The following is a 24,840-nucleotide window of genomic DNA, read 5'->3' on the forward strand; positions in this document are numbered from 1 at the left end:
GCTGCAGACGCCTGCTCCTTTATGTGCGTCAAACTTTGCATCAGCAGACGCATTAGGGGGATGCTCATGCTTATTATGGCGTTGTCTGCACTAACCAGCCGTGTGCATTCCTCAAAACACTGAAGGACTTGACACATGTCTTGTATCTTCGACCACTGCACACTTGACAACTCCATGTCTGCCATCCTACTGCCTGCCCGTGTATGTGTATCCTCCCACAAATACATAACAGCACGCCTCTGTTCGCACAGTCTCTGAAGCATGTGCAGTGTTGAGTTCCACCTTGTTGCAACGTCTATGATTAGGCGATGCTGGGGAAGGTTCAAAGACCGCTGATAGGTCTGCATACGGCTGGAGTGTACGGGCGAACGGCGGATATGCGAGCAAAGTCCGCGCACTTTGAGGAGCAGGTCGGATAACTTTTCAGGAAGCACTGCACCACCAGGTTTAAGGTGTGAGCCAGGCAAGGAATGTGTTTCAGTTGGGAAAGGGAGATGGCAGCCATGAAATTCCTTCCGTTATCACTCACTACCTTGCCTGCCTCAAGATCTACAGTGCCCAGCCACGACTGCATTTCTTTCTGCAAGAACTCGGACAGAACTTCCGCGGTGTGTCTGTTGTCGCCCAAACACTTCATAGCCAATACAGCCTGCTGACGCTTGCCAGTAGCTGCCCCATAATGGGACAACTGGTGTGCAACAGTGGAAGCTGCAGATGGAGTGGTTGGGCGACTGCGGTCTGTGGACGACCTCTCGCTTCTGCAGGAAGACGAGGAGGAGGAGGAGGGGTGCAAACGGCTACAGCCAACTGTTTCCTAGACCGTGGGCTAGGCAGAACTGTCCCAAAATTGCTGTCCCCTGTGGACCCTGCATCCACAACATTCACCCAGTGTGCCGTGATGGACACGTACCGTCCCTGCCCATGCCTACTGGTCCATGCATCTGTTGTCAGGTGCACCTTTGTACTCACAGATTGCCTGAGTGCATGGACGATGCGCTCTTTAACATGCTGGTGGAGGGCTGGGATGGCTTTTCTCGAAAAGAAGTGTCGACTGGGTAGCTCGTAGCGTGGTACAGCGTAGTCCATCAGGGCTTTGAAAGCTTCGCTTTCAACTAACCGGTAGGGCATCATCTCTAACGAGATTAGTCTAGCTATGTGGGCGTTCAAACCCTGTGTACGCGGATGCAAGGCTAAGTACTTCCTTTTTCTAACCAGAGTCTCATGTAGGGTGAGCTGGACTGGAGAGCTGGAGATCGTGGAACTAGCGGGGGTGCCGGTGGACATGGCAGACTGAGAGACGGTTGGAGACGGTATTGTTGCCGCCGGTGCCCTAGATGCAGTGTTTCCTACTACGAAACTGGTGATTCCCTGACCCTGACTGCTTTGGCCTGGCAAAGAAACCTGCACAGATACTGCAGATGGTGCGGAAAATGGTGGCCTTACAGTGACGGAAGGGATGTAGCGTTGCTGACTAGCTTCATTGGCCGAGGGTGCTACAACCTTAAGGGACGTTTGGTAGTTAGTCCAGGCTTGCAAATGCATGGTGGTTAAATGTCTATGCATGCAACTTATATTTAGACTTTTCAGATTCTGACCTCTGCTTAAGGTAGTTGAACATTTTTGACAGATTACTTTGCGCTGATCAATTGGATGTTGTTTAAAAAAATGCCAGACTGCACTCTTTCTAGCATCGGATCCCTTTTCAGGCATTGCAGACTGAGCTTTAACCGGATGGCCACGCTGTCCTCCAACAGGTTTTGGCTTTGCCACACGTTTTGGGCCAGATACGGGCCCGGCAGATGGAACCTGTTGCGATGTTGATGCCTGCTGCGGCCCCTCCTCCTCCGCTTCAGAACTACTGCCGCCTGCACCCTGTTCCCCCAATGGCTGCCAATCGGGGTCAACAACTGGGTCATCTATAACCTCCTCTTCTATCTCGTGTGCAACTTCGTCTGTGTCACCATGTAAGTCGGTGGTATAGCGTTCGTGACGGGACAACATAGTCTCATCAGGGTCTGATTCTGGATCAGTACCCTGCGAGGGCAATATTGTGGTCTGAGTCAAAGGACCAGCATAGTAGTCTGGCTGTGGCTGTGCATCAGTGCACTCCATGTCAGATTCAACTTGTAATGGGCATGGCCTGTTAACTGTTTCACTTTCTAAGCCAGGGACGGTATGTGTAAAGAGCTCCATGGAGTAACCCGTTGTGTCGCCTGCTGCATTCTTCTCTGTTGTTGTTTTTGCTGAAGAGGACAAGGAAGCGACTTGTCCCTGTCCCTGACCGTGAACATCCACTAACGACGCGCTGCTTTTACATTTACCATTTTCAGAAGAGGAGGCAAAAGAGCTAGAGGCTGAGTCAGCAAGGTAAGCCAAAACTTGCTCTTGCTGCTCCGGCTTTAAAAGCGGTTTTCCTATTCCCAGAAAAGGGAGCGTTCGAGGCCTTGTGTAGCCAGACGACGAACCTGGCTCCACAGCTCGAGACTTAGGTGCTATATTGTTTTTCCCACGGCCACCTGATGCTCCACTACCACTACCATCATTACCAGCTGGCAATGAACGCCCATGGCCACGACCTCTTCCACCAGACTTCCTCATTGTTTTAAAAACGTCACCAAAGTAACGGTATTTGTTACTGTCAAACAACTTACAAGGTGAACTCTAACGTCTGTATTATTTAGATATCCCTTTATAGGTGGGTGAGACCGCAAGGAAAATCAGGCACGATGTTACACACTCTGTTTTCTTTGGCACCAAATGAGAGAGATGCCACACACGCAGGACTGTCACTCAAGCACAAATGTCAATATTAATCTCCCACTGTTTCTTTTTTTTTCAGGGAGAATTTAATAACCAAAAACAGGCACTAGGCTTTCTGTGGCCCACTAATTCTGAGAGATGGCACACACGACTGGCACAGAAGCACAAAGGCCAATATTAATCTCCCACTGTTTTTTTTGCCAGGGAGAATTTATAAACCCAATAAAAAATAAACACTAGGCTTTCTATGGCCCATTATTTGAGAGAGATAGCACACTCAGGACTGGCACACAAGCAGAAAGGCCAATATTAATCTCCCACTGTTTTTTTTATTTTTTCAGGGAGAATTTAGAAACCAAATTAAAAAAAAAAACACTAGGCTTTCTATGGCCCACTATTTGAGAGAGATGGCACAATCAGGACTGGCACACAAGCAGAAATGCCAATATTAATCTCCCACTATTTTTTTTTTTCAGAGAGAATTTAGAAACCAAATTTAACAAAAAAAAAAGGCTTTCTATGACCCACTATTTGAAAGAGATGGCACATTCAGGACTGGCACACAAGCAGAAAGGCCAAAATTAATCTCCCACTGTTTTTTTTATTTTTTCAGGGAGAATTTAGAAACCAAATTAAAAAAAAACACTAGGCTTTCTATGGCCCACTATTTGAGAGAGATGGCACACTCAGGCTGGCACACAAGCACAAAGGCCAATATTAATCTCCCACTGTTTTTTTTGGTCAGGGAGAATTTATAAACCCAATAAAAAAAGTAAAGAAAAATTAGGCTTTCTATGGCCCGCTATTTGAGAGAGATGGCACACTCAGGACTGGCACACAAGCAGAAAGGCCAATATTAATCTCCCACTGTTTTTTTATTTTTTTCAGGGAGAATTTAGAAACCAAATTAAAAAAAAAAAAAAAACACTAGGCTTTCTATGGCCCACTATTTGAGAGAGATGGCACACTCAGGACTGGCACACAAGCAGAAAGGCCAATATTAATCTCCCACTGTTTTTTTTTTTCAGGGAGAATTTAGAAACCAAATTAAAAAAAAAAAAAAGGCTTTCTATGGCCCACTATTTAAGAGAGATGGCACACTCAGGACTGGCACACAAGCAGAAAGGCCAATATTAATCTCCCACTGTTTTTTTTTATTTTTTCAGGGAGAATTTAGAAACCAAATTTAAAAATAAAAAACACTAGGCTTTCTATGGCCCACTATTTGAGAGAGATGGCACACTCAGGACTGGCACACAAGCACAAAGGCCAATATTAATCTCCCACTGTTTTTTTTATTCTTTCAGGGAGAATTTAGAAACCAAATTTAAAAAAAAACACACTAGGCTTTCTATGGCCCACTATTTGAGAGAGATGGCACACTCAGGGATGGCACTCTAGCAGAAATGCCAATCTTAATCTCCCACAACTTATTTTTTTAGGGATAATTAAAGAAAAAAAAAAGGGACTGTCCTACAATTGCTATCTCCCTGCAGTAATCTCAGCCAGGTATGTCAGGCAGCAATAAGAAGGAGTGGACTGCTGCACAATTTAAATCAAAAGCGTGGACAAACAAACAACATAGCTGTGCAGAAAGGAAGGAACAACAGGATTTGTGCTTTGAAAAAAGCAGTTGGTTTGCACAGCGGTGTACACACAGCAATGCAGCTATCAGGGAGCCTTCTAGAGCAGCCCAATGAGCTACAGCGCTGAGGAAAAAAAAATGTAGCTTCCACTGACCCTGCAAACAAAAGATGGTGTTGGACAGTGGAAATCGCTACAGCACAAGCGGTTTGGTGGTTAATGGACCCTGCCTAACGCTATCCCTGCTTCTGACGAAGCGGCAGCAACCTCTCCCTATGCTCAGATCAGCAGCAGTAAGATGGCAGTCGGCGGGAACGCCTCTTTATAGCCCCTGTGACGCCGCAGACAGCAAGCCAATCACTGCAATGCCCTTCTCTAAGATGGTGGGGACCAGGACCTATGTCATCACGCTGCCCACACTCTGCGTCCACCTTCATTGGCTGAGAAATGGTGCTTTTAGTGTCATTGAAAGTCGCGTACTGCATGGCCGACCCCACACAGGGGTCGGGTCGGGTTTCGTGAAACCCGACTGTGCCAAAAGTCGGTGACTTTTGAAAATGAACGATCCGTTTCGCTCAACCCTAGTTAAGCCACAATGCGTTTCAACGGAAACTCCATCTTCATCAGGTGGGGGTTTATTGATAACAAAGGGGAAGGGGTATTTAAATGGTAAACAAAACCAATCACAGCGGTGTTACTATTAGACTATCACAAATTGCAAATTAAAAAGACAATCATGTATAACAGGAATGAGAATTGAAGAAAAAAATGTACTATATATATATATATATATATATATTAGCAAAAATTGAGTAAAATGAATAAAAAGGATTAAAAATTATAAAAAATTAACAATTTAATGAACCAATGGAATTAAAATACATGATAATAAAAAGTTAAAAAAATGTTAAACATAGAAAACCTTTTTTTTTTTAAATACCCCTATCTAGTTACTTTTTCAATTGTTAAGTTCAATCCTTCAGGGGCCAGTGTGCCAAGCTTAAATATCCAAAAGCTTTCTCAATTTATCAGACTACTGAAACGATCAACCACAGTATCAGATATGTGGTCAATAATTGTTAGGCTAGGTTCACATTGCGTCAAGTACATGGCGTCAAACGGATGCGTTAAACGCATGTACAGAAACGGAGCAAAAATATGTGAAATTCGTCGTCACGGTAACGCTAGCGTTAACGCATGTGATCGCGTTTTTTCATTTTGATGTCCGTTTACGAAGTATCCGTTTGTCTGCGTTTGTCACTGTCAATAAAGTTGTTCTTTTTTTTTTTTTTTTTCCCTTTTGTCATTGTCGGGTGTGGGCACAGACTCATTCTCCATTTTGAAAGCATTGAGTGAACTTCTGCTAGCAAGATGTTTGTGTCTGAGCTCGTCAGATTTCGCTTGATGCGGTTGCGACTTCGGCAGAGAAAGCGTAGTTCGCAAAGGAGATATTGGATCCACGAAGTGAATTTCTTGCGGAGTACATATGGTGCCTTTCACACCCTGTATGTGCAGCTTCGGGATCATCCCTTCAAATTCCAACGCTATCTACGGATGTCCATTGAGACCTTTGATGTTCTGCTCTCACATGTGAAGGATGAGATACATCATCATCGCAGCACTTTTCGTGAAAGCATCAGTGCGGAGCAACGTTTAGTAGTGACTGTGAGGTAATTATACATTTTTTTTATCATTCTATTGACAAAGACTAGATCTCGGTATCGTGTGGCCTAATGTTCATTTTGCAATTGTATATTATATTGTCAACTAGCCTTTAGATGATCATTAAAATCCTAATTTTTTTTTTTTTGTTTTTGAATGTCAACAGATATCTGGCTACCGGAGAAACTTTTGCGTCACTGCATTACCAGTTTCGACTTGGGAAGTCAACAATTTGTCAACTGGTTCGGGAAACTTGTGATGCCATTTGGAACAACTTGCAACCACTTGTGCTACCAACACCAACATCAGAAATGTGGCTAGCAATTTCCCAACAGTTCGAGGATGTGGCTAATTTCCCCAATTGTATTGGTGCCGTGGACGGAAAGCACATTCGGATTCAGAAACCTGCACATAGTGGTTCCCTCTACTATAACTATAAGAAATACTTTTCTATAGTATTGATGGCGATTGCGGATGCCAGGTACCGTTTTGTTGCTGTGGATATTGGAGCTTATGGCCGGACTAACGATTCCAGAGTATTCAGAGACTCCAACATGGGCCAATGTTTGTACAACCAAAGTTTAAACATACCGTCATCACGACCTCTTCCGGGGACCGAAGGCCCAAGTTTGCCCTATGTTTTAGTTGGTGATGAGGCCTTCCAACTAGGACAAAATCTCCTCAAGCCCTACTCAAGCCGTAGTCTAGACTCCAGCAGGCGCATTTTTAATTATCGCTTGAGCCGGGCTAGACGTTATGTGGAGTGTGCCTTTGGGATTTTGACATTAAAATGGCGGATTTTACTAACCTGCATGCAACTGCAACCAGACAATGTGGACCGTGTTGTGAAGGCATGCATCTGTCTGCACAATTTTGTGGCGAGACATGAACCCCAGTTGGTAGACCCCAATGATTGTGAGTCGAACCTCAGTAGCATTGAATCGACTACAGTTCGTTCTGCATCACAAATAATGAGGATTCGTGATCAATTTGCACACTACTTCACACATGAAGGCCAGGTTCCATGGCAAGACAGACACGTGTGAAAATAATTTAAAGTCTTCCTGATGTCGTGTAAAAAGTTACGTAGTGTAAAAAGTTATGTTGTTTAACCTGATGTCGTGTAAAAAGTTACGTAGTGTAAAAAGTTATGTTGTTTAACCTGATGTCGTGTAAAAAGTTACGTAGTGTAAAAAGTTATGTTGTTTAACCTGATGTCGTGTAAAAAGTTACGTAGTGTAAAAAGTTATGTTGTTTAACCTGATGTCGTGTAAAAAGTTACCTTATGTCGTGTAAAAAGTTAAAGTTAAAGTCATACAAGAATCTGAAATTTGAAACAGTTTACTAAATGTTTTTGTATTTTCCCAACAAACTGTTGGTACACAGGTGTAACATATGATATCCCATAGGGATGAAAAAAAAAAGGAAAATAGAAATTAACAACAAAACCCCCCCCCCAAAAAAAAAATTCCAACGCGGTAATTGCACCTGGCTGTGGACAGTGAACTGTACTAAAGACTTTGGTACTGCACGGGAGTATTGTCTGCCCAACTATATGATGGACTACTACATTGTCTTTGAGGTTCCACGCTCGTTTCACCCCGGCCTCTATATTGAGGGTTGTAGGGCGGCATGTCCAGTCTTCTTCTTCCCGATGGAGCGGGTTCCTCGGTGCCCACAAATTCCTCTACAAGCTCGTTAAGTCTTTGTCGAAACATAAGGTTTCTATGTGCCGGGATATTTTGTACTACAGGCACATAGGATAATAAAAGTAGCTTCCACTCATTAGCAGAGTAGACAGACTCGCGTGCTTGCAGCTCGGTAATTTCTCGTCTCAGGTCTTTGAGCTCACTGCGACACATGTCCTCTACCCGTTGGAGTCCATCCACGATAATTGCATCTGCTTCATCTTTTTGAGATGCTCGCTTGCGTCCACGCTGTGATTGCAACCGGGCACTCACACCTGCAGCAACAGTGCTTCTATCCGCAGATCGTGGCTCGGTGATGCCAGACACATCTTCAGGTTGCGTTGGTTCCACTGAAGAAGGCTCAAGTTCCTCTGCTGGTCTAGGAGCAGCGGTACTGCATATCGTGCTGTAACCCAAAAACAAAAATTACTTATTTTCCTTTAAACAATTTAGTCTCGCACACAGACCTTCTTGTACTTACGAGCGCTGAGACACTGTTTTCTGAAGAAAGAGCAGTTGGTCATAATGCACATACGGTGTCACCCGTTTGCCACTTGATCCGCTTGGTGCATTCTGACTGTTCCGGTAGTCACGGACAAAGCGATCGCGGATGGACTTCCAACGGGTATGGACAGCATCGGCTTTAAATTTAAAAAAAAAAAATATATATATAAAAATAGTAGATTGTGTTAAGATATAGGAAAAATTGTTCATAGTTTGCTACGATAGTTGATATATAAATAGTAGATAGATAGTTGTTAGATAAGAAATAGTGTAGAAATAGTGTATAGATAGATAGATATATAGTGTACAGATAGTTGATAATTGAGAGATAGATAGCAGACAACAAGTGGATAGGTTGATAGGATAGAAAATTTTTTTTTTTTTAAACATTTTCCGATGTTACGTCACCAATATTTACCAATTTTTTTCTTTGAGGTTGTCGACTTCTCCATGTATCGGGGATCAAAGTGACAGATTATTTGATCCCACAACTTCCGGTTCTTCACGATGTCATGGTGGGAGCTGTCGCTCTGGTCCCATATGGAGGGGTTGGCTTCCACAAGGTTAATAAGTGTCTCATTGTGGATAGTCAATGGCTCTTCGTCAACGACAATCCTTTTTTTTTTTGGCGCTGACTTGGACTATGTAAACACAAAACGTTATGTTGATAGTGTCAATTTCACTGGATGGCCATATTCATATATACAGAGATAGATAGATACATAGATATAGCAATATATAGATATATAGATAGATAGATAGATGTAGATAGATAGATATACATTGATAGATAGATAGATAGATACATAGATATTGATAGATAGATATATAGATAGATAGATAGATACATAGATATTGATAGATAGATATATAGATAGATAGATACATAGATAGATAGATAGATATAGATTGATAGATAGATATTGATAGATAGATATATAGATAGATAGATACATAGATATAGATAGATAGATAGATAGATACAAAGATATTGATAGATAGATATATAGATAGATACATAGATTTAGATAGATAGATATAGATAGATAGATACATAGATATTGATAGATAGATACATAGATATAGATAGACAAATAGATGGAGCGATAGATAGTTGATAGATAGTTTATAGATATAGTAGATAGAAAGTGAATAGATAGATTGTTGGTAAATATTGGATAGAATATTTCTATTTTATATTTACCACTGGCAGTTGTGGCGACGACAGACGGCTAGGGACCTTTTTTCTTTTTTGTCCTCCTTGTGCCACAACCTATTGTGTATGTAAAATGTAAAAAAAAATATTTTAACATTAAATAATGTTAACATTCATTGGATCAATAAATTTATGCCTGAAAAATTCAACATGTGTGCTATGTACCTTTGTTGTTTTTGCGTGTTTTTTTGGGGGAGGTCTAACAGCCTTGGGCTCAGAAGACTCCTATTCACAATAAAACAATAAACAGGATTGTTATGCCTAGCTCAATACAATGGAGTTTCACACAACATGGTTTTTTAAAGTGCAAGCCTACCGACTCAGAAGAAAAAATCGCAGACACGCTGCTGCTGCTGACATCTGTATCCGACATCTGTGTGCAACAAAACAATACATTTTTAGTACACACACATCCGACGGACATTACAGACTCCCATGATGTATACAGAGATATATAATATATAGAAATGTACTTACAATTTAGCTACGGCAAAACACTCTGTCACGTGCAGGAGACTTTGTGTGAGTGGGATATTTTAATGGCCGAAGTCACATTTCCTGTCACATGACCACATGTGACCACCTTCAAAAGCTATTAAAACGTGTGGTTCTATTTGGAAATTTTTCATGATTTGCGTCTGACTGCGTTTGCCATAGCCTTCTATGGCAGAATGAACGCTTCCGTTAGTAGTGCGTTAGCTTGGCCGGACCCGAAAACGCTGCAAGCCGCGTTGAAGGTCCGTCAGAAAAAAAACGTTATGTGACAAACGCATACCAATTTAGGGATGCGTCACGATGCGTCAGACAATGCAAGTCTATGGGCGCGTTAGTATGTGCGTTACATTGCGTTTTTACTACTTAAAAACGAGTCCGTTAGACGGACACACCTAGCGCAATGTGAACCCAGCCTTAGTTTCAAAGTTTTTAGGCTTTTCTGATGCATCGTTAAAAAATGTTTAGAAAGGTTGTGTAAGAGGAAGCCATTTTGAATATTCTGGCGGTGCTTGTTCAGTCTGGCATGCATGGTTTTTATGGTTCGGCCTACATATTGTAGACCACAGCCACATTCAATCAAATATACCACATAGATAGTTTGACAATTAACATGAGAATTAATTTTATAAATGGTGCCTGTGGTGGTAGAATTAAATTCATGTACCCCATTAGAAATGGAGGTACAGCAAAGGCATTTGGAGGCTCTGCAGGCAAAGCAACCGGAATTCAAAGATGTTTGATGAAAAGATGAAGGGCCTGGATTTAGGTTGGTATTACTGGATGCAGCAAGATTCCGTAGCTTGCAGTTCCTATGGTATATTGTTCTCGGACGAGATGGAATATGTCTCGATAGTATTGGGTCTCCTTTAAGGATAAACCAGTACTTAGAAAGAAGCTTCCTGATTAATCCATGGGATTGGTTAAAGGTAGTAACGAAACTCCATCTAATAAGTTCTGTACCATGAGGCAATGAAGATTTATCGTTATTGATTCTGATAATGCAATATTTCTGGGTGAACATTTTAGCTCTCAAAAATGCATCATAGACCAACTTCTTTGGGTACCCTCTTTGCTGAAACCGTTGACTTAAAACCTTAGCCTCATTGAGAAAATCAGTATCCAGTGTACAATTTTTTCATATTCGCCAGTAATGCCCATATGGAATATCTTGAATCCACTTGGGCAGATGGCTGCTGTTGAAGCTTAGGTAGCTGTTCACATCCACTTTTTAAAATGTGTAGTGGTAGAGAAACAGCCCAATTCATAAACATGTATCATGAGATCCAAAAATTGAATGGACACCTGGGAAATGTTGGCTGTGAAACACAAACCCCAAGGGTTCATGTTTAGGTTACAAATAAATTCAAGAGCTTCCCCCTCTGTACCGGTCCGTATAATAAACAGATCATCTATGAAGCGACGATAAAATGCTATTTTACCAGATGCCAAGTCAGACTGCGCGATGAAGACGGACTCAAACGCCCCCATGAAAAGGTTTGCATAACTGGGGCAAATCTCGTCCCCATCGTGCAGCCCTTGACCTGGCGATAAAAGACACGTTCCAAGGAAAATACGTGTTATTAACCCCTTTCTGACATATGAAGTACTATCCCATCGAGGTGGGGTGGGCCCATATGACCACCGACGGGATAGTACATCATAGCGCTCGGCCACGCTCACGGGAGGAGCGTGGCCGATCGCGGCCGGGTGTCAGCTGCCTATCGCAGCTGACATCCGGCACTATGTGCCAGGGACCGCCCCCGGCACATTAATCCCCTGCACACCGCGATCAAACATGATCGCGGTGTGCCGGCGGTATAGGGAAGCTTCGCGCAGGGAGGGGGCTCCCTGCGGGCTTCTTTGAGACCCCCGGAGCAACGCGATGTGATCGCGTTGCTGCGAGGGTCTCCCTACCCCTCTCCCTGTAGCAGGCTCGGATCCAAGATGGCCGCGGCATCCGGGTCCTGCAGGGAGGGAGGTGGCTTACCAAGTGCCTGCTCAGAGCAGGCGCTTGGTAAGCCTACAGCACTGCAAGTCAGATCGTTGATCTGACAGAGTGCTGTGCAAACTGTCAGATCAACGATCTGTGATGTCCCCCCCTGGGATAAAGTAAAAAAGTTTAAAAAAAAAATTTCCAAATGTGTAAAAAAAAAAAAAAAAAAAATCCTAAATAATGAAAAAAATATATATATATTATTCCCATAAATACAGTACATTTCTTTATCTAAATAAAAAAAACAATGAAAGTACACATATTTAGTATCGCCATGTCTGTAACGACCTGACCTATAAAACTGGCCCACTAGTTAACCCCTTCAGTAAACACCGTAAGAAAAAAAAAACAAAACGAGACAAAAAACAATGCTTTATTATCATACTGCTGAACAAAACGTGGAATAAGACGCGATCAAAAAGACAGATATAAATAACCATGGTACCGCTAAAAACATCATCTTGTCCTGCAAAAAACGAGCCGCCATACAGCATCATCAGCAAAAAACTAAAAAAGTTATACTCCTGAGAATAAAGCGATGCCAAAATAATTATTTTTTCTTTAAAATAGTTTTTAATGTATAAAAGCGCCAAAACATAAAAAAATGATATAAATGAGGTATCGCTGTAATCGTACTGACCCGAAGAATAAAACTCCTTTATCAATTTTACCAAACACGGAATGGTATAAACGCCTCTCCCAAAAGAAATTCATGAATAGCTGGTTTTTGGTCATTCTGCCTCACAAAAATCGGAATAAAAAGCGATCAAAAAATGTCTCGTGCCCGAAAATGTTACCAAAAAAACGTCAACTCGTCCCGCAAAAACCAAGACCTCACATGACTCTGTGGACCAAAATATGGAAAAATTATAGCTCTCAAAATGTGGTAACGCAAAAAATATTTTTCGCAATAAAAAGCGTCTTTCAGTGTGTGACTGCTGCCAATAATAAAAATCCGCTAAAAAACCCGCTATAAAAGTAAATCAAACCCCCCTTCATCACCCCCTTAGTTAGGGAAAAATTAAAAAAATGTATTTATTTCCATTTTCCCATTAGGGTTAGGGCTAGGGGTAGGGCTAGGGTTAGGGTTAGGGCTATGAAGGCTGATTTCGTAGTGCTAATAGGAGAAGCTCCCCCTGTAGGACTGTGGGTTTTGGTAACTCCGGCCGGCTCGCGGCCTGGCAATTTTTTTCTTCATGTGTACCTTCTGCTGCCTATTTGAGTTCCAGTACCATTAGCTGGTTCTTTATAAGTCAATCTTGAATATGTCCCCCTGGGTTCCAGTAACGTCAGCTGGTTCCAGGCAGAGCCTTTGGCTTAGGTGCCTCCTTCTCGGTATCCTAGTTCCACCAACGTCTGCTGGTCCTTGGTATTGCTTTCTGGCACGGGTACCTCCTGCTTAGTAACCAGGTTCCAGTACCATCAGCTGGACCCCGGATGGGTAGCAGAAAGTACAAGAGCCAATGGAACATTGGCTCTTGTACTTTCTGCTACCCATCCGGGTTCCAGTACGTGAGCTGGTTCTCAGCAGTTCCTCAGCCTTCTTGTACCTTCTGCTACATTTCCAAGTTCAAGCTTTTTGAAATGATTCTTGGTAATCACTCTGGACCTCCCTGACGACAACCCTAAAGACGACCATCCTGAAGACCACCCCAAAGAAGACGACGACCCCAAAAATGATGACCCTGGAGACGATGACCCTGAAGACCACCCCGAAGAAGACAACGACTCCGAAGACGACGACCCTGAAGACCACCTCGAAGAAGACCAAGACGATGACCATGAAGAAGATGACCAAAAGGACAAAGAACAAGAAGACAACCACCAAGACACAGAAGAACAAGAGCCAGAAGAAGAAGAAGCTACAGAACAAAAAGCAGACGGACATTAAGCATAGGACTAAAAATCAGAGCAAAAGATATTATCTAAATTATGAGCAGAAGAAAACTAAGCAATGTATGGGGGTGAGTCCGTTCCTCCTTGTGGTGCCCCTGGAAAATACCTGCTGCTGCAGGCAAAACTGAACGCGGACAAATCCTGTTGTAATTCTTTTGTGACAGGCAGAACGGAAGGTGTAATCTTCAAACTTTTATAGATAACAACTACAGGAATGCCTGTCACAAATAAGAATATGATGAAGAAGAAGAATATGAAGAAGATGAAGAAGTAGAATATGAAGAATAATAATAGTTGAATAAGAAGAATATGAAGAATGTAAAAAAAAGAATAATAAGAAGAAGGTGAAGAAGAAGATGATGAATAAGGTGAAGAAGTTGATGAAAAAGATGCTGCTGCTGAGGATGATGAAGGAGAACGTGTGGGAGAAGTAAAAAAAGAAGGTGAAGAGCATGGAAGTAGTGAAACATAAATATCTGACAAAATATAAAAAAGCTTAACATAGTCAATATCTTTGTAACTCCGAACGTCTTAAAAAAAAAAAATAATTCCTACTATTCCATTTGATTGGCCTAAACCTGTATGCCTTTAATGTCTCCTCCACCTCCCCCAATACATTCTACATTATTCTTAGTTGTTTTCCTTCATGTAGAATTAACCTACAAGGAAAGAAAGGGCTTATTTTTATTCCGATATTTGTGTCCCATTGACTTGCATTGGTTTCCGGTATCAGAATCGGCGATATCTGATATTTTTGGGGTATCGGTCCGATCCAATCCGATCTGATATTTCCCGATATCGGAATGTATCCGCTCAACAATAATCGTGACTAGAAAACAATTGGGAATAGGCAGTTACTTTAGGAGGGAATCAATGAGGTAGGAGGAATCTTTGAGGTAGGAATCTAGTTTCATGACATACTTCTGAAAAAGATCTACATAGTGGGAAAGGTTATTCGTGATTGAGCTAATGCCGGAGATGATGAGGCAACCAGGAGGGTTAAGCGAGTTCTTGTGAATTTTTGGTAAAAAGTAAAAAAATTGAGTTTTAAAGCGCGAGATATTCAGGAATTTATATTCCTTTTTATTCAAGATGCCTGAAGAATGAACTACCTTGATGAAAGCAATATATTCAATAAATATATCAATGGAGATGTCATAATCCAATCTTGAATAGAAGTCCGAGTCACTGAGGAGCCAGTGCGCTTTCTGGATGTACAATCCCCTTTTTATTATGACCACTCCACCCCCTTTATCGGCACTTTTATAATAGTATTGTCATGGAGAGATTTAATAGCTGCTTTTTCACCAGTATTCAGATTGGTATTTGATTTCTTGGTGGAGGATAGTGAACGAACTTCTTTAACCCCTTTCCGACCTCCGCCGTACTATTACGGCGGAGGTCGGGTCCCCTACTTTGATGTGGGCTCCGGCGCTGAGCCCACCTCAAAGCCGGGACATGTCAGCTGTTTTGAACAGTTGACATGTGCCCACAATAGCGGTGGGTGAAATCGCAATTCACCCGCCGCTATTAACCAGTTAAATGCCGCTGTCAAGAGCTCACAACAGCATTTAACCGGCGCTTCTGGCCGCACGGCCGGAAATGATCGTATCGCTGACCCCATCACATGATCGGGGGTCGGCGATGCATCATGATGGTAACCATAGAGGTCCTTGAGTCCTCTATGGTCACTGATGCCGGCCTGCTGTGGGCACCCCCCTGTGGTCGGCACACATAGCAAGCCTGCATTTCAGCTACATAGCAGTGATCTGATGATTGCTGCTGTGTAGCAGAGCCGATTGAGTGGTGCCAGCTTCTAGCCTCCCATGGAGGCTATTGAAGCATAGCAAAAGTTAAAAAAAAGTAAAAAAAATTTGATAACATAAAAAAATATAAAAGTTTAAATCACCACCCTTTCGCCCCATTCAAAATAAAACAATTAAAAAAAAATCAAACCTACACATATTGGGTATCGCCGCGTTTAGAATTGCCTGATCTATCAATAAAAAAAAAGGATTAACCTGATCGCTAAATGGCGTAGCAAGAAAAAAAATTGAAACGCCAGAATTATGTTTTTTTGGTCGCCGCAACATTGCATTAAAATGTAATAACGAGTGATCAAAAGAACATATCTGTACAAAAGTGGTATCATTAAAAATGCCAGCTCGGCACGCAAAAAATAAGCCCTCAGCTGACCCCAGATCACGAAAAATGGAGATTGCGCAATTTGTTTTTTAGCTAAGTTTCAAATTTTTTTTTTTACCACTTAGATAAAAAGTAACCTACACATGTTTGGTGTTAGCATTTAGTGAACCTAGCAAAAAAGCCAAACAAACAAGTGTGGGATTGCACTTTTTTTGGAATTTCACTGCACTTTGAATTTTTTTCCCGTTTTCTAGTACACGACATGCTAAAACAAATGATGTCGTTGAAAAGTGAGACTTATCCCGCAAAAAATAAGCCCTCACATGGCCATATTGACGGAAAAATAAAAAAGTTATGGCTCTGGGAAGGAGGGGAGTGAAAAAAAAGAGCACAAAAACGGAAAAGGGCAAGGTCGTGAAGGCGTTAAAGATGAGTTGTTGAAAGGTTTCTATATGCGACCCTTTATGGTGAAGAGTAGGGTTGAGCGAAACGGGTCAAACATTTTCAAAAGTCGCCGACTTTTGGCGAAGTCGAGTTTCATGAAACCCGATCCGACCCCTGTGCGTGGTCAGCCATGCGGTACGCGACTTTCGCGCCAAAGTCGCGTTTCAATGACGCGAAAAGCGCCATTTCTCAGCCAATGAAGGTAAACGCAGAGTGTGGGCAGCGTGATGACATAGGTCCTGGTCCCCACCATCTTAGAGAAGGGCATTGCAGTGATTGGCTTGCTGTCTGTGGCGTCACAGGGGCTATAAAGGGGAGTTCCCGCCGACCGCCATGTTACTGCTGCTGATCTGAGCTTAGGGAGAGGTTGCTGCCGCTTCGTCAGAAGCAGGGATAGCGTTAGGCAGGGTCCATTAACCACAAAACCGCTTGTGCTGTAGCGATTTCCACTGCCCAACACCACCTTCGGTGTGCAGGGACAGTGGAAGCTCCTTTTTTTTTTTTTTTTTTCCTCAGCGCTGTAGCTCATTGGGCTGCCCTAGAAGGCTCCCTGATAGCTGCATTGCTGTGTGTACGCCGCTGTGCAAAGCAACTGCTTTTTTCAAAGCACAAATCCTCTTGTTCCTTCCTTTCTGCACAGCTATCTTGTTTGTTTGTCCACACTTTTTATTTAATTTGTGCATCAGTCCACTCCTTATTGCTGCCTGCCATACCTGGCTGAGATTACTGCAGGGAGATAGTAATTGAAGGACAGTTCCTTTTTTTTTTTTTTGTGTGATTGTCAGATTGACATTTCTGCTAGAGTGCCATCTCTGTCTGTGTCATCTCTCACTCAGTGGGCCATAGAAAGCCTATTTATTTTTTTGCTTGATTTGGGTTCCAAAATCTACCAGAAAAAATCACAACATCAATCAGTGGGAGAAAAATATTGGCCTCAGGGCTTGTGTGCCACTCCTTACTCCTGTGTGTGCCATCTCTCACTCAGTGGGCCATAGAAAGCCTATTAATTTTTTTGCTTGATTTGGGTTCTAAATTCTACCTGAAAAAATCAATAAATCAATCAGTGGGAGATTAATATTGGCCTTTGGGATTGTGTGCCAGTCCTAAGCATGCCATCTCTCTCTCTCTCAGATAGTGGGCCATAGAAAGCCTATTTTTTTATTATTTTATTGGGTTTATAAATTTTCCCTGGAAAAAAAAAAAAGTGGGAGATTAATATTGGCCTCTGGGCTTGTGTGCCAGTCCTGAGCGTGCCATCTCTCTCACAAATAGTGGGCCATAGAAAGCCTATTTATTTTTTTGGTTGATTTGGGTTCATAATTCTACCTGAAAAAATCAATCAATCAATCAGTGGGAGATTAATATTGGCCTTTGGGCTTGTGTGCCAGTCCTAAGCGTGCCATCTCTCTCTCTCAGATAGTGGGCCATAGAAAGCCTATTTATTATTATTTTTTTTATTGGGTTTATAAATTTTCCCTGGAAAAAAAAAAAAAGTGGGAGATTAATATTGGCCTCTGGGCTTGTGTGCCAGTCCTGAGCGTGCCATCTCTCTCACAAATAGTGGGCCATAGAAAGCCTATTTATTTTTTGGGTTGATTTGGGTTCCTAATTCTACCTGAAAAAATCAATCAATCAATCAGTGGGAGAAAAATATTGGCCTCAGGGCTTGTGTGCCACTCCTTACTCCTGTGTGTGCCATCTCTCACTCAGTGGGCCATAGAAAGCCTATTAATTTTTTTGCTTGATTTGGGTTCCAAAATCTACCTGAAAAAAATCACTAAATCAATCAGTGGGAGATTAATATTGGCCTCTGGGCTTGTGTGCCACTCCTGACTCCTGTGTGCGTCATCTGTCACTCAGTGGGCCCTAGAAAGCCTATTTTTTGTTTTATTTGTTTTCTAAATTCTCCCTGAAACAATCATTTTATTTTCTTTGGTTTCTAAATTATTCCTGAAAAAAATCATTTTTTTTGTATTTTTTTTTCTCTCAAGTCTCCCTGAAAAAAAAAAAAAAAAAATCTGTGGGAGATTCATATTGCCCCTTCTGCTTGTGTGCCAGTCTTGACTCCTGGGTGTGCCATCTCTCTCTCTCTCCCCAATTGTGGGCCATAGAAAGCCTATTAATTTTTTTGCTTGATTTGGGTTCCAAAATCTACCTGAAAAAAATCACTAAATCAATCAGTGGGAGATTAATATTGGCCTCTGGGCTTGTGTGCCACTCCTGACTCCTGTGTGCGTCATCTGTCACTCAGTGGGCCCTAGAAAGCCTATTTTTTGTTTTATTTGTTTTCTAAATTCTCCCTGAAACAATCATTTTATTTTCTTTGGTTTCTAAATTATTCCTGAAAAAAATCATTTTTTTTGTATTTTTTTTTCTCTCAAGTCTCCCTGAAAAAAAAAAAAAAAAAATCTGTGGGAGATTCATATTGCCCCTTCTGCTTGTGTGCCAGTCTTGACTCCTGGGTGTGCCATCTCTCTCTCTCTCCCCAATTGTGGGCCATAGAAAGCCTATTAATTTTTTTGCTTGATTTGTGTTCCAAAATCTACCGAAAAAAATCACTAAATCAATCAGTGGGAGATTAATATTGGCCTCTGGGCTTGTGTGCCACTCCTGACTCCTGTGTGCGTCATCTGTCACTCAGTGGGCCCTAGAAAGCCTATTTTTTGTTTTATTTGTTTTCTAAATTCTCCCTGAAACAATCATTTTATTTTCTTTGGATTCTAAATTATTCCTGAAAAAAATCATTTTTTTGGTATTTTTTTTTCTCTCAAGTCTCCCTGAAAAAAAAAAAAAAAAAAAATCTGTGGGAGATTCATATTGCCCCTTCTGCTTGTGTGCCAGTCTTGACTCCTGGGTGTGCCATCTCTCTCTCTCTCCCCAATTGTGGGCCATAGAAAGCCTATTAATTTTTTTGCTTGATTTGTGTTCCAAAATCTACCGAAAAAAATCACTAAATCAATCAGTGGGAGATTAATATTGGCCTCTGGGCTTGTGTGCCACTCCTGACTCCTGTGTGCGTCATCTGTCACTCAGTGGGCCCTAGAAAGCCTATTTTTTGTTTTATTTGTTTTCTAAATTCTCCCTGAAACAATCATTTTATTTTCTTTGGTTTCTAAATTATTCCTGAAAAAAATCATTTTTTTTGGTATTTTTTTTTCTCTCAAGTCTCCCTGAAAAAAAAAAAAAAATCTGTGGGAGATTCATATTGCCCCTTCTGCTTGTGTGCCAGTCTTGACTCCTGGGTGTGCCATCTCTCTCTCTCTCCCCAATTGTGGGCCATAGAAAGCCTATTAATTTTTTTGCTTGATTTGTGTTCCAAAATCTACCGAAAAAAATCACTAAATCAATCAGTGGGAGATTAATATTGGCCTCTGGGCTTGTGTGCCACTCCTGACTCCTGTGTGCGTCATCTGTCACTCAGTGGGCCCTAGAAAGCCTATTTTTTGTTTTATTTGTTTTCTAAATTCTCCCTGAAACAATCATTTTATTTTCTTTGGTTTCTAAATTATTCCTGAAAAAAATCATTTTTTTGGTATTTTTTTTTCTCTCGTCTCCCTGAAAAAAAAAAAAAAAAAAAATCTGTGGGAGATTCATATTGCCCCTTCTGCTTGTGTGCCAGTCTTGACTCCTGGGTGTGCCATCTCTCTCTCTCTCCCCAATTGTGGGCCATAGAAAGCCTATTAATTTTTTTGCTTGATTTGGGTTCCAAAATCTACCAAAAAAAATAACTAAATCAATCGGTGGGAGATTAATATTGGCCTCTGGGCTTGTGTGCCACTCCTGACTCCTGTGTGCGTCCTCTCTCACTCAGTGGGCCCTACAAAGCCTTTTTTTTTTTTCCTAAATTCTCCCTGAAACAATCATTTCATTTTATTTGTTTTATAAATTCTTCTGTAAAAAATAATTTTTTTTTAATTTTTTTTTTCTGAAGTCTCCCTTTTAAAAAAAACAAACACAAATCAGTGGGAGATAAATATTTACATTTGCGCTTCAGTGACAGTCCTGCGTGTGTGCCATCTCATTTGTTGCCAACAACAACAGAGTGTGTAACATTGTGGCTGATTTTCGTTGTGGTCTCACCCACCTGTAAAGGGGTAGCTAAATCATACTGAAGTTATAGCTCACCGTGTAAGTTGTGTGACAGCAACAAATACCGTTCGTTTGTTAACGTTTTTAAAACAATGAGGAAGTCTGGTGGAAGAGGTCGTGGCCTGGGGCGTTCATTGTCAGCTGGTAATGAGGGTAGTGGTAGTGGTGGAGCATCAGCTGGTCGTGGGAAAAAAAATATTGCACCTAAGTCTGGAGCTGTGGAGCCAGGTTCGTCGTCTGGCTACACAAGGCCTCGAACGCTCCCTTTTCTGGGAGTAGGAAAACCGCTTTTAAAGCCGGAGCAGCAAGAGCAAGTTTTGGCTTATCTTGCTGACTCAGCCTCTAGCTCTTTTGCCTCCTCTCGTGAAACTGGTAAATGTCCAAGCAGCGCGTCGTTAGTGGATGTTCACGGTCAGGGACAAGTCGCTTCCTTGTCCTCTTCAGCAAAAACAACAACAGAGAAGAATGCAGCAGGCGACACAACGGGTTACTCCATGGAGCTCTTTACACATACCGTCCCTGGCTTAGAAAGTGAAGCAGTTAACAGTCCATGCCCATTACAAGTTGAATCTGACATGGAGTGCACTGATGCACAGCCACAGCCAGACTACTATCCTGGTCCTTTGACTCAGACCACAACATTGCCATCGCAGGGTGCTGATCAAGAATCAGACCCTGATGAGACTATGTTGCCCCATCACGAACGCTATACCACCGACCGCCACGGTGACACAGACGAAGTTGCACACGAGCTACAAGAAGAGGTAATAGATGACCCAGTTCTTGACCCCGATTGGCAGCCATTGGGGGAACAGGGTGCAGGCGGCAGCAGTTCTGAAGCGGAGGAGGAGGGGCCGCAGCAGGCATCAACATCGCAACAGGTTCCATCTGCCGGGCCCGTATCTTGCCCAAAACGCGTGGCAAAGCTAAAACCTGTTGGAGGACAGCGTGGCCATCCGGTTAAAGCTCAGTCTGCAATGCCTGAAAAGGTATCCGATGCTAGAAAGAGTGCAGTCTGGCATTTTTTTAAACAACATCCAATTGATCAGCGCAAAGTCATCTGTCAAAAATGTTCAACTACCTTAAGCAGAGGACAGAATCTGAAAAGTCTCAATACAAGTTGCATGCATAGACATTTAACCACCATGCATTTGCAAGCCTGGACTAACTACCAAACGTCCCTTAAGGTTGTAGCACCCTCGGCCAATGAAGCTAGTCAGCAACGCAACATCCCTTCCGGCAGTGTAGGGCCACCATTTTCCGCACCACCTGCAGTATCTGTGCAGGTTTCTTTGCCAGGCCAAAGCCGTCAGGGTCAGGGAATCACCAGTTTCGTAGTAGGAAACACTGCATCTAGGGCACCGGTGGCAACAATACCATCTCCCACCGTCTCTCAGTCTGCCATGTCCACCGGCACCCCCGCTAGTTCCACGATCTCCAGCTCTCCAGTCCAGCTCACCCTACATGAGACTATGGTTAGAAAAAGGAAGTACTTAGCCTCGCATCCGCGTACACAGGGTTTGAACGCACACATAGCTAGACTAATCTCGTTAGAGATGATGCCCTACCGGTTAGTTGAAAGCGAAGCTTTCAAAGCCCTGATTGACTACGCTGTACCACGCTACGAGCTACCCAGTCGACACTTTTTTTCCAGAAAAGCCATCCCAGCCCTCCACCAGCATGTTAAAGAGCGCATCGTCCATGCACTCAGGCAATCTGTGAGCACAAAGGTGCACCTGACAACAGATGCATGGACCAGTAGGCATGGCCATGGACGTTACGTGTCCATCACGGCACACTGGTTAAATGTGGTGGATGCAGGGTCCACAGGGGACAGCAAGTTTGGGACAGTTCTGCCTAGCCCACGGTCTAGGAAACAATTGGCTGTAGCCGTTCGCACCCCCTCCTCCTCCTCTTCGTCCTCCTGCAGAAGCGAGAGCTCGTCCACAGACCGCAGTCGCCCAACCACTCCATCTGCAGCTGCCACTGTTGCACACCAGGTCTCCCATTATGGGGCAGCTACTGGCAAACGTCAGCAGGCTGTATTGGCTATGAAGTGTTTGGGCGACAACAGACACACCGCGGAAGTTCTGTCCGAGTTCTTGCAGAAAGAAACGCAGTCGTGGCTGGGCACTGTAGATCTTGAGGCAGGCAAGGTAGTGAGTGATAACGGAAGGAATTTCATGGCTGCCATCTCCCTTTCCCAACTGAAACACATTCCTTGCCTGGCTCACACCTTAAACCTGGTGTTGCAGTGCTTCCTGAAAAGTTATCCGGGGTTATCCGACCTGCTCCTCAAAGTGCGTGGACTTTGCTCACATATCCGCCGTTCGCCCGTACACTCCAGCCGTATGCAGACCTATCAGCGTTCTTTGAACCTTCCCCAGCATCGCCTAATCATAGACGTTGCAACAAGGTGGAACTCAACACTGCACATGCTTCAGAGACTGTGTGAACAGAGGCGGGCTGTTATGTTTTTGTGGGAGGATACACATACACGGGCAGGCAGTAGGATGGCAGACATGGAGTTGTCAGGTGTGCAGTGGTCGAATATTCAAGACATGTGTCAAGTCCTTCAGTGTTTTGAGGAATGCACACGGCTGGTTAGTGCAGACAACGCCATAATAAGCATGAGCATCCCCCTAATGCGTCTGCTGATGCAAAGTTTGACGCACATAAAGGATCAGGCGTCTGCAGCTGAGGAAGAGGAAAGCCTTGATGACAGTCAGCCATTGTCTGGCCAGGGCAGTGTACAGGACGAGGTAGCGGGCGAAGAGGAGGAGGAGGACGAGGAGGATGATGGGGATGATTATATTTTTAATGAGGAAGCTTTTCCGGGGCCACTGGAAATTGGTGGCGCGGCAAGGCCGGGTTCTGGTTTTTTGAGGGACACAAGTGACATGGATTTGCCTGAAACTGCCCCTCAACCAAGCACAACCGCAGATTTGAGAACTGGAACTTTGGCCCACATGGCGGATTATGCCTTACGTATCCTCAAAAGGGACACACGCATAACTAAAATGATGAATGATGACGATTACTGGTTGGCCTGCCTCCTTGATCCTCGCTATAAAGGCAAATTGCAAAATATAATGCCACATGAGAACTTGGAACTAATATTAGCAACCAAACAATCAACTCTTGTTGACCGTTTGCTTCTGGCATTCCCTGCACACAGCGCCCGTGATCGTTCTCACACGAGCTGCAGGGGCCAGCAGACCAGAGGAGTTAGAGGGGCAGAAATCAGAAGTGGCGTTGGCCAGAGGGGTTTTCTGACCAGGTTGTGGAGTGATTTTGCTATGACCGCAGACAGGACAGGTACTGCAGCATCAATTCAAAGTGACAGGAGACAACATTTGTCCAGTATGGTTACAAACTATTTTTCATCCCTTATCGATGTTCTCCCTCAACCGTCATTCCCATTTGATTACTGGGCATCAAAATTAGACACCTGGCCAGAATTGGCAGAATATGCATTGCAGGAGCTTGCTTGCCCGGCAGCTAGTGTCCTATCAGAAAGAGTATTCAGTGCTGCAGGTTCAATACTAACAGAAAAAAGGACTCGTCTGGCTACCCAAAATGTAGATGATCTAACCTTCATTAAAATGAACCACAACTGGATTTCGAAATATTTTGCCCCACCTTGCCCGGCTGACACCTAGCTTTCCTATGAAAAGGTCTTGCCTGTGGACTATTCTGAATGCCTTTTCCAATCTCGTAATTTTCAGCACCTGATTGTCCAGCATACGACATGTTTGCACCTCACTAAATGGCCAAACTCCCCACACGGGGCCGTGGTATCGACACTTGGCGACAGCACCCGTGAGAGTGCAGTTTGTCTGAAGAGGTGGGTGAGCCCGCTTTTGGTCGACGGCACTGCCACTGGGTCCCTCCTAGTACAATAAAGTGTCTCTGGCGGTGGTGGTGCGCACCCAACGTCAGACACACCGTTGTAATATGAGGGGCCCTGGGCCTGTACCGCCGGCCACAAGACAGTTTCCCCCCACCCCAGCTCAAACAGTGCTCTACCACTTGCAAAATTATCTCACAGCTCCACCAATGTTTAGTCTATGCGCTGACATCCTTCAATGCCTGCCACTGACAATACCATTGTATTGACATTTTTGTTATGTTAGGCCTTCGATGCCTGCCTGTGGTCACTCCTTCCACTAGGCCTCCATTAACCACACCACTGCTGTCCGTGTACCCCTGGAACCAATTTAAAATTGCCTACAGCCATGTGTTATTATTTTAGGCCTTCGATGCCTGTCTGCGGTCCATTCTTTCAACTACTACTACACTGACCAGGTCACTGCTGCCCGTGTACCCCTGTAACCAATTTAAAATTGCCTACAGCCATGTGT

General features: G+C 43.2%; 1 protein-coding gene and 1 long non-coding RNA gene across 2 annotated transcripts; one reads left to right on the forward strand and one right to left on the reverse strand.

Annotated features, from left to right (window-relative positions):
• The first annotated feature begins 5,671 nt into the window (after positions 1–5,671).
• LOC138665519 (uncharacterized) lies at positions 5,672–9,563 on the forward strand. Its single transcript, XM_069753081.1, has 2 exons — positions 5,672–6,014; positions 6,173–9,563. Exons 1-2 carry the CDS (start codon positions 5,716–5,718, stop codon positions 7,050–7,052), a joined length of 1,179 nt encoding a protein of 392 aa, XP_069609182.1. The 5' UTR covers positions 5,672–5,715; the 3' UTR covers positions 7,053–9,563.
• On the reverse strand, positions 9,436–10,059 carry LOC138665521 (uncharacterized). The gene is made up of 3 exons (XR_011318484.1): positions 9,731–10,059; positions 9,580–9,639; positions 9,436–9,471 (listed from the first exon to the last, which is right to left on the reverse strand). It is a non-coding gene; the product is annotated as an uncharacterized lncRNA (long non-coding RNA).
• Positions 10,060–24,840: the final 14,781 nt, after the last annotated feature.

Source organism: Ranitomeya imitator, chromosome 2, assembly GCF_032444005.1.
Source record: "Ranitomeya imitator isolate aRanImi1 chromosome 2, aRanImi1.pri, whole genome shotgun sequence".
NCBI lineage: Eukaryota > Metazoa > Chordata > Amphibia > Anura > Dendrobatidae > Ranitomeya > Ranitomeya imitator.

Coding starts and splice junctions, on each gene's coding strand:
- LOC138665519 (XM_069753081.1), top strand. CDS start 5,716: ATGTTTGTGTCTGAGCTCGTCAGATTTCGCTTGATGCGGTTGCGACTT. Junction 6,015..6,172: donor CGTTTAGTAGTGACTGTGAG/GTAATTATACAT, acceptor GAATGTCAACAG/ATATCTGGCTACCGGAGAAA.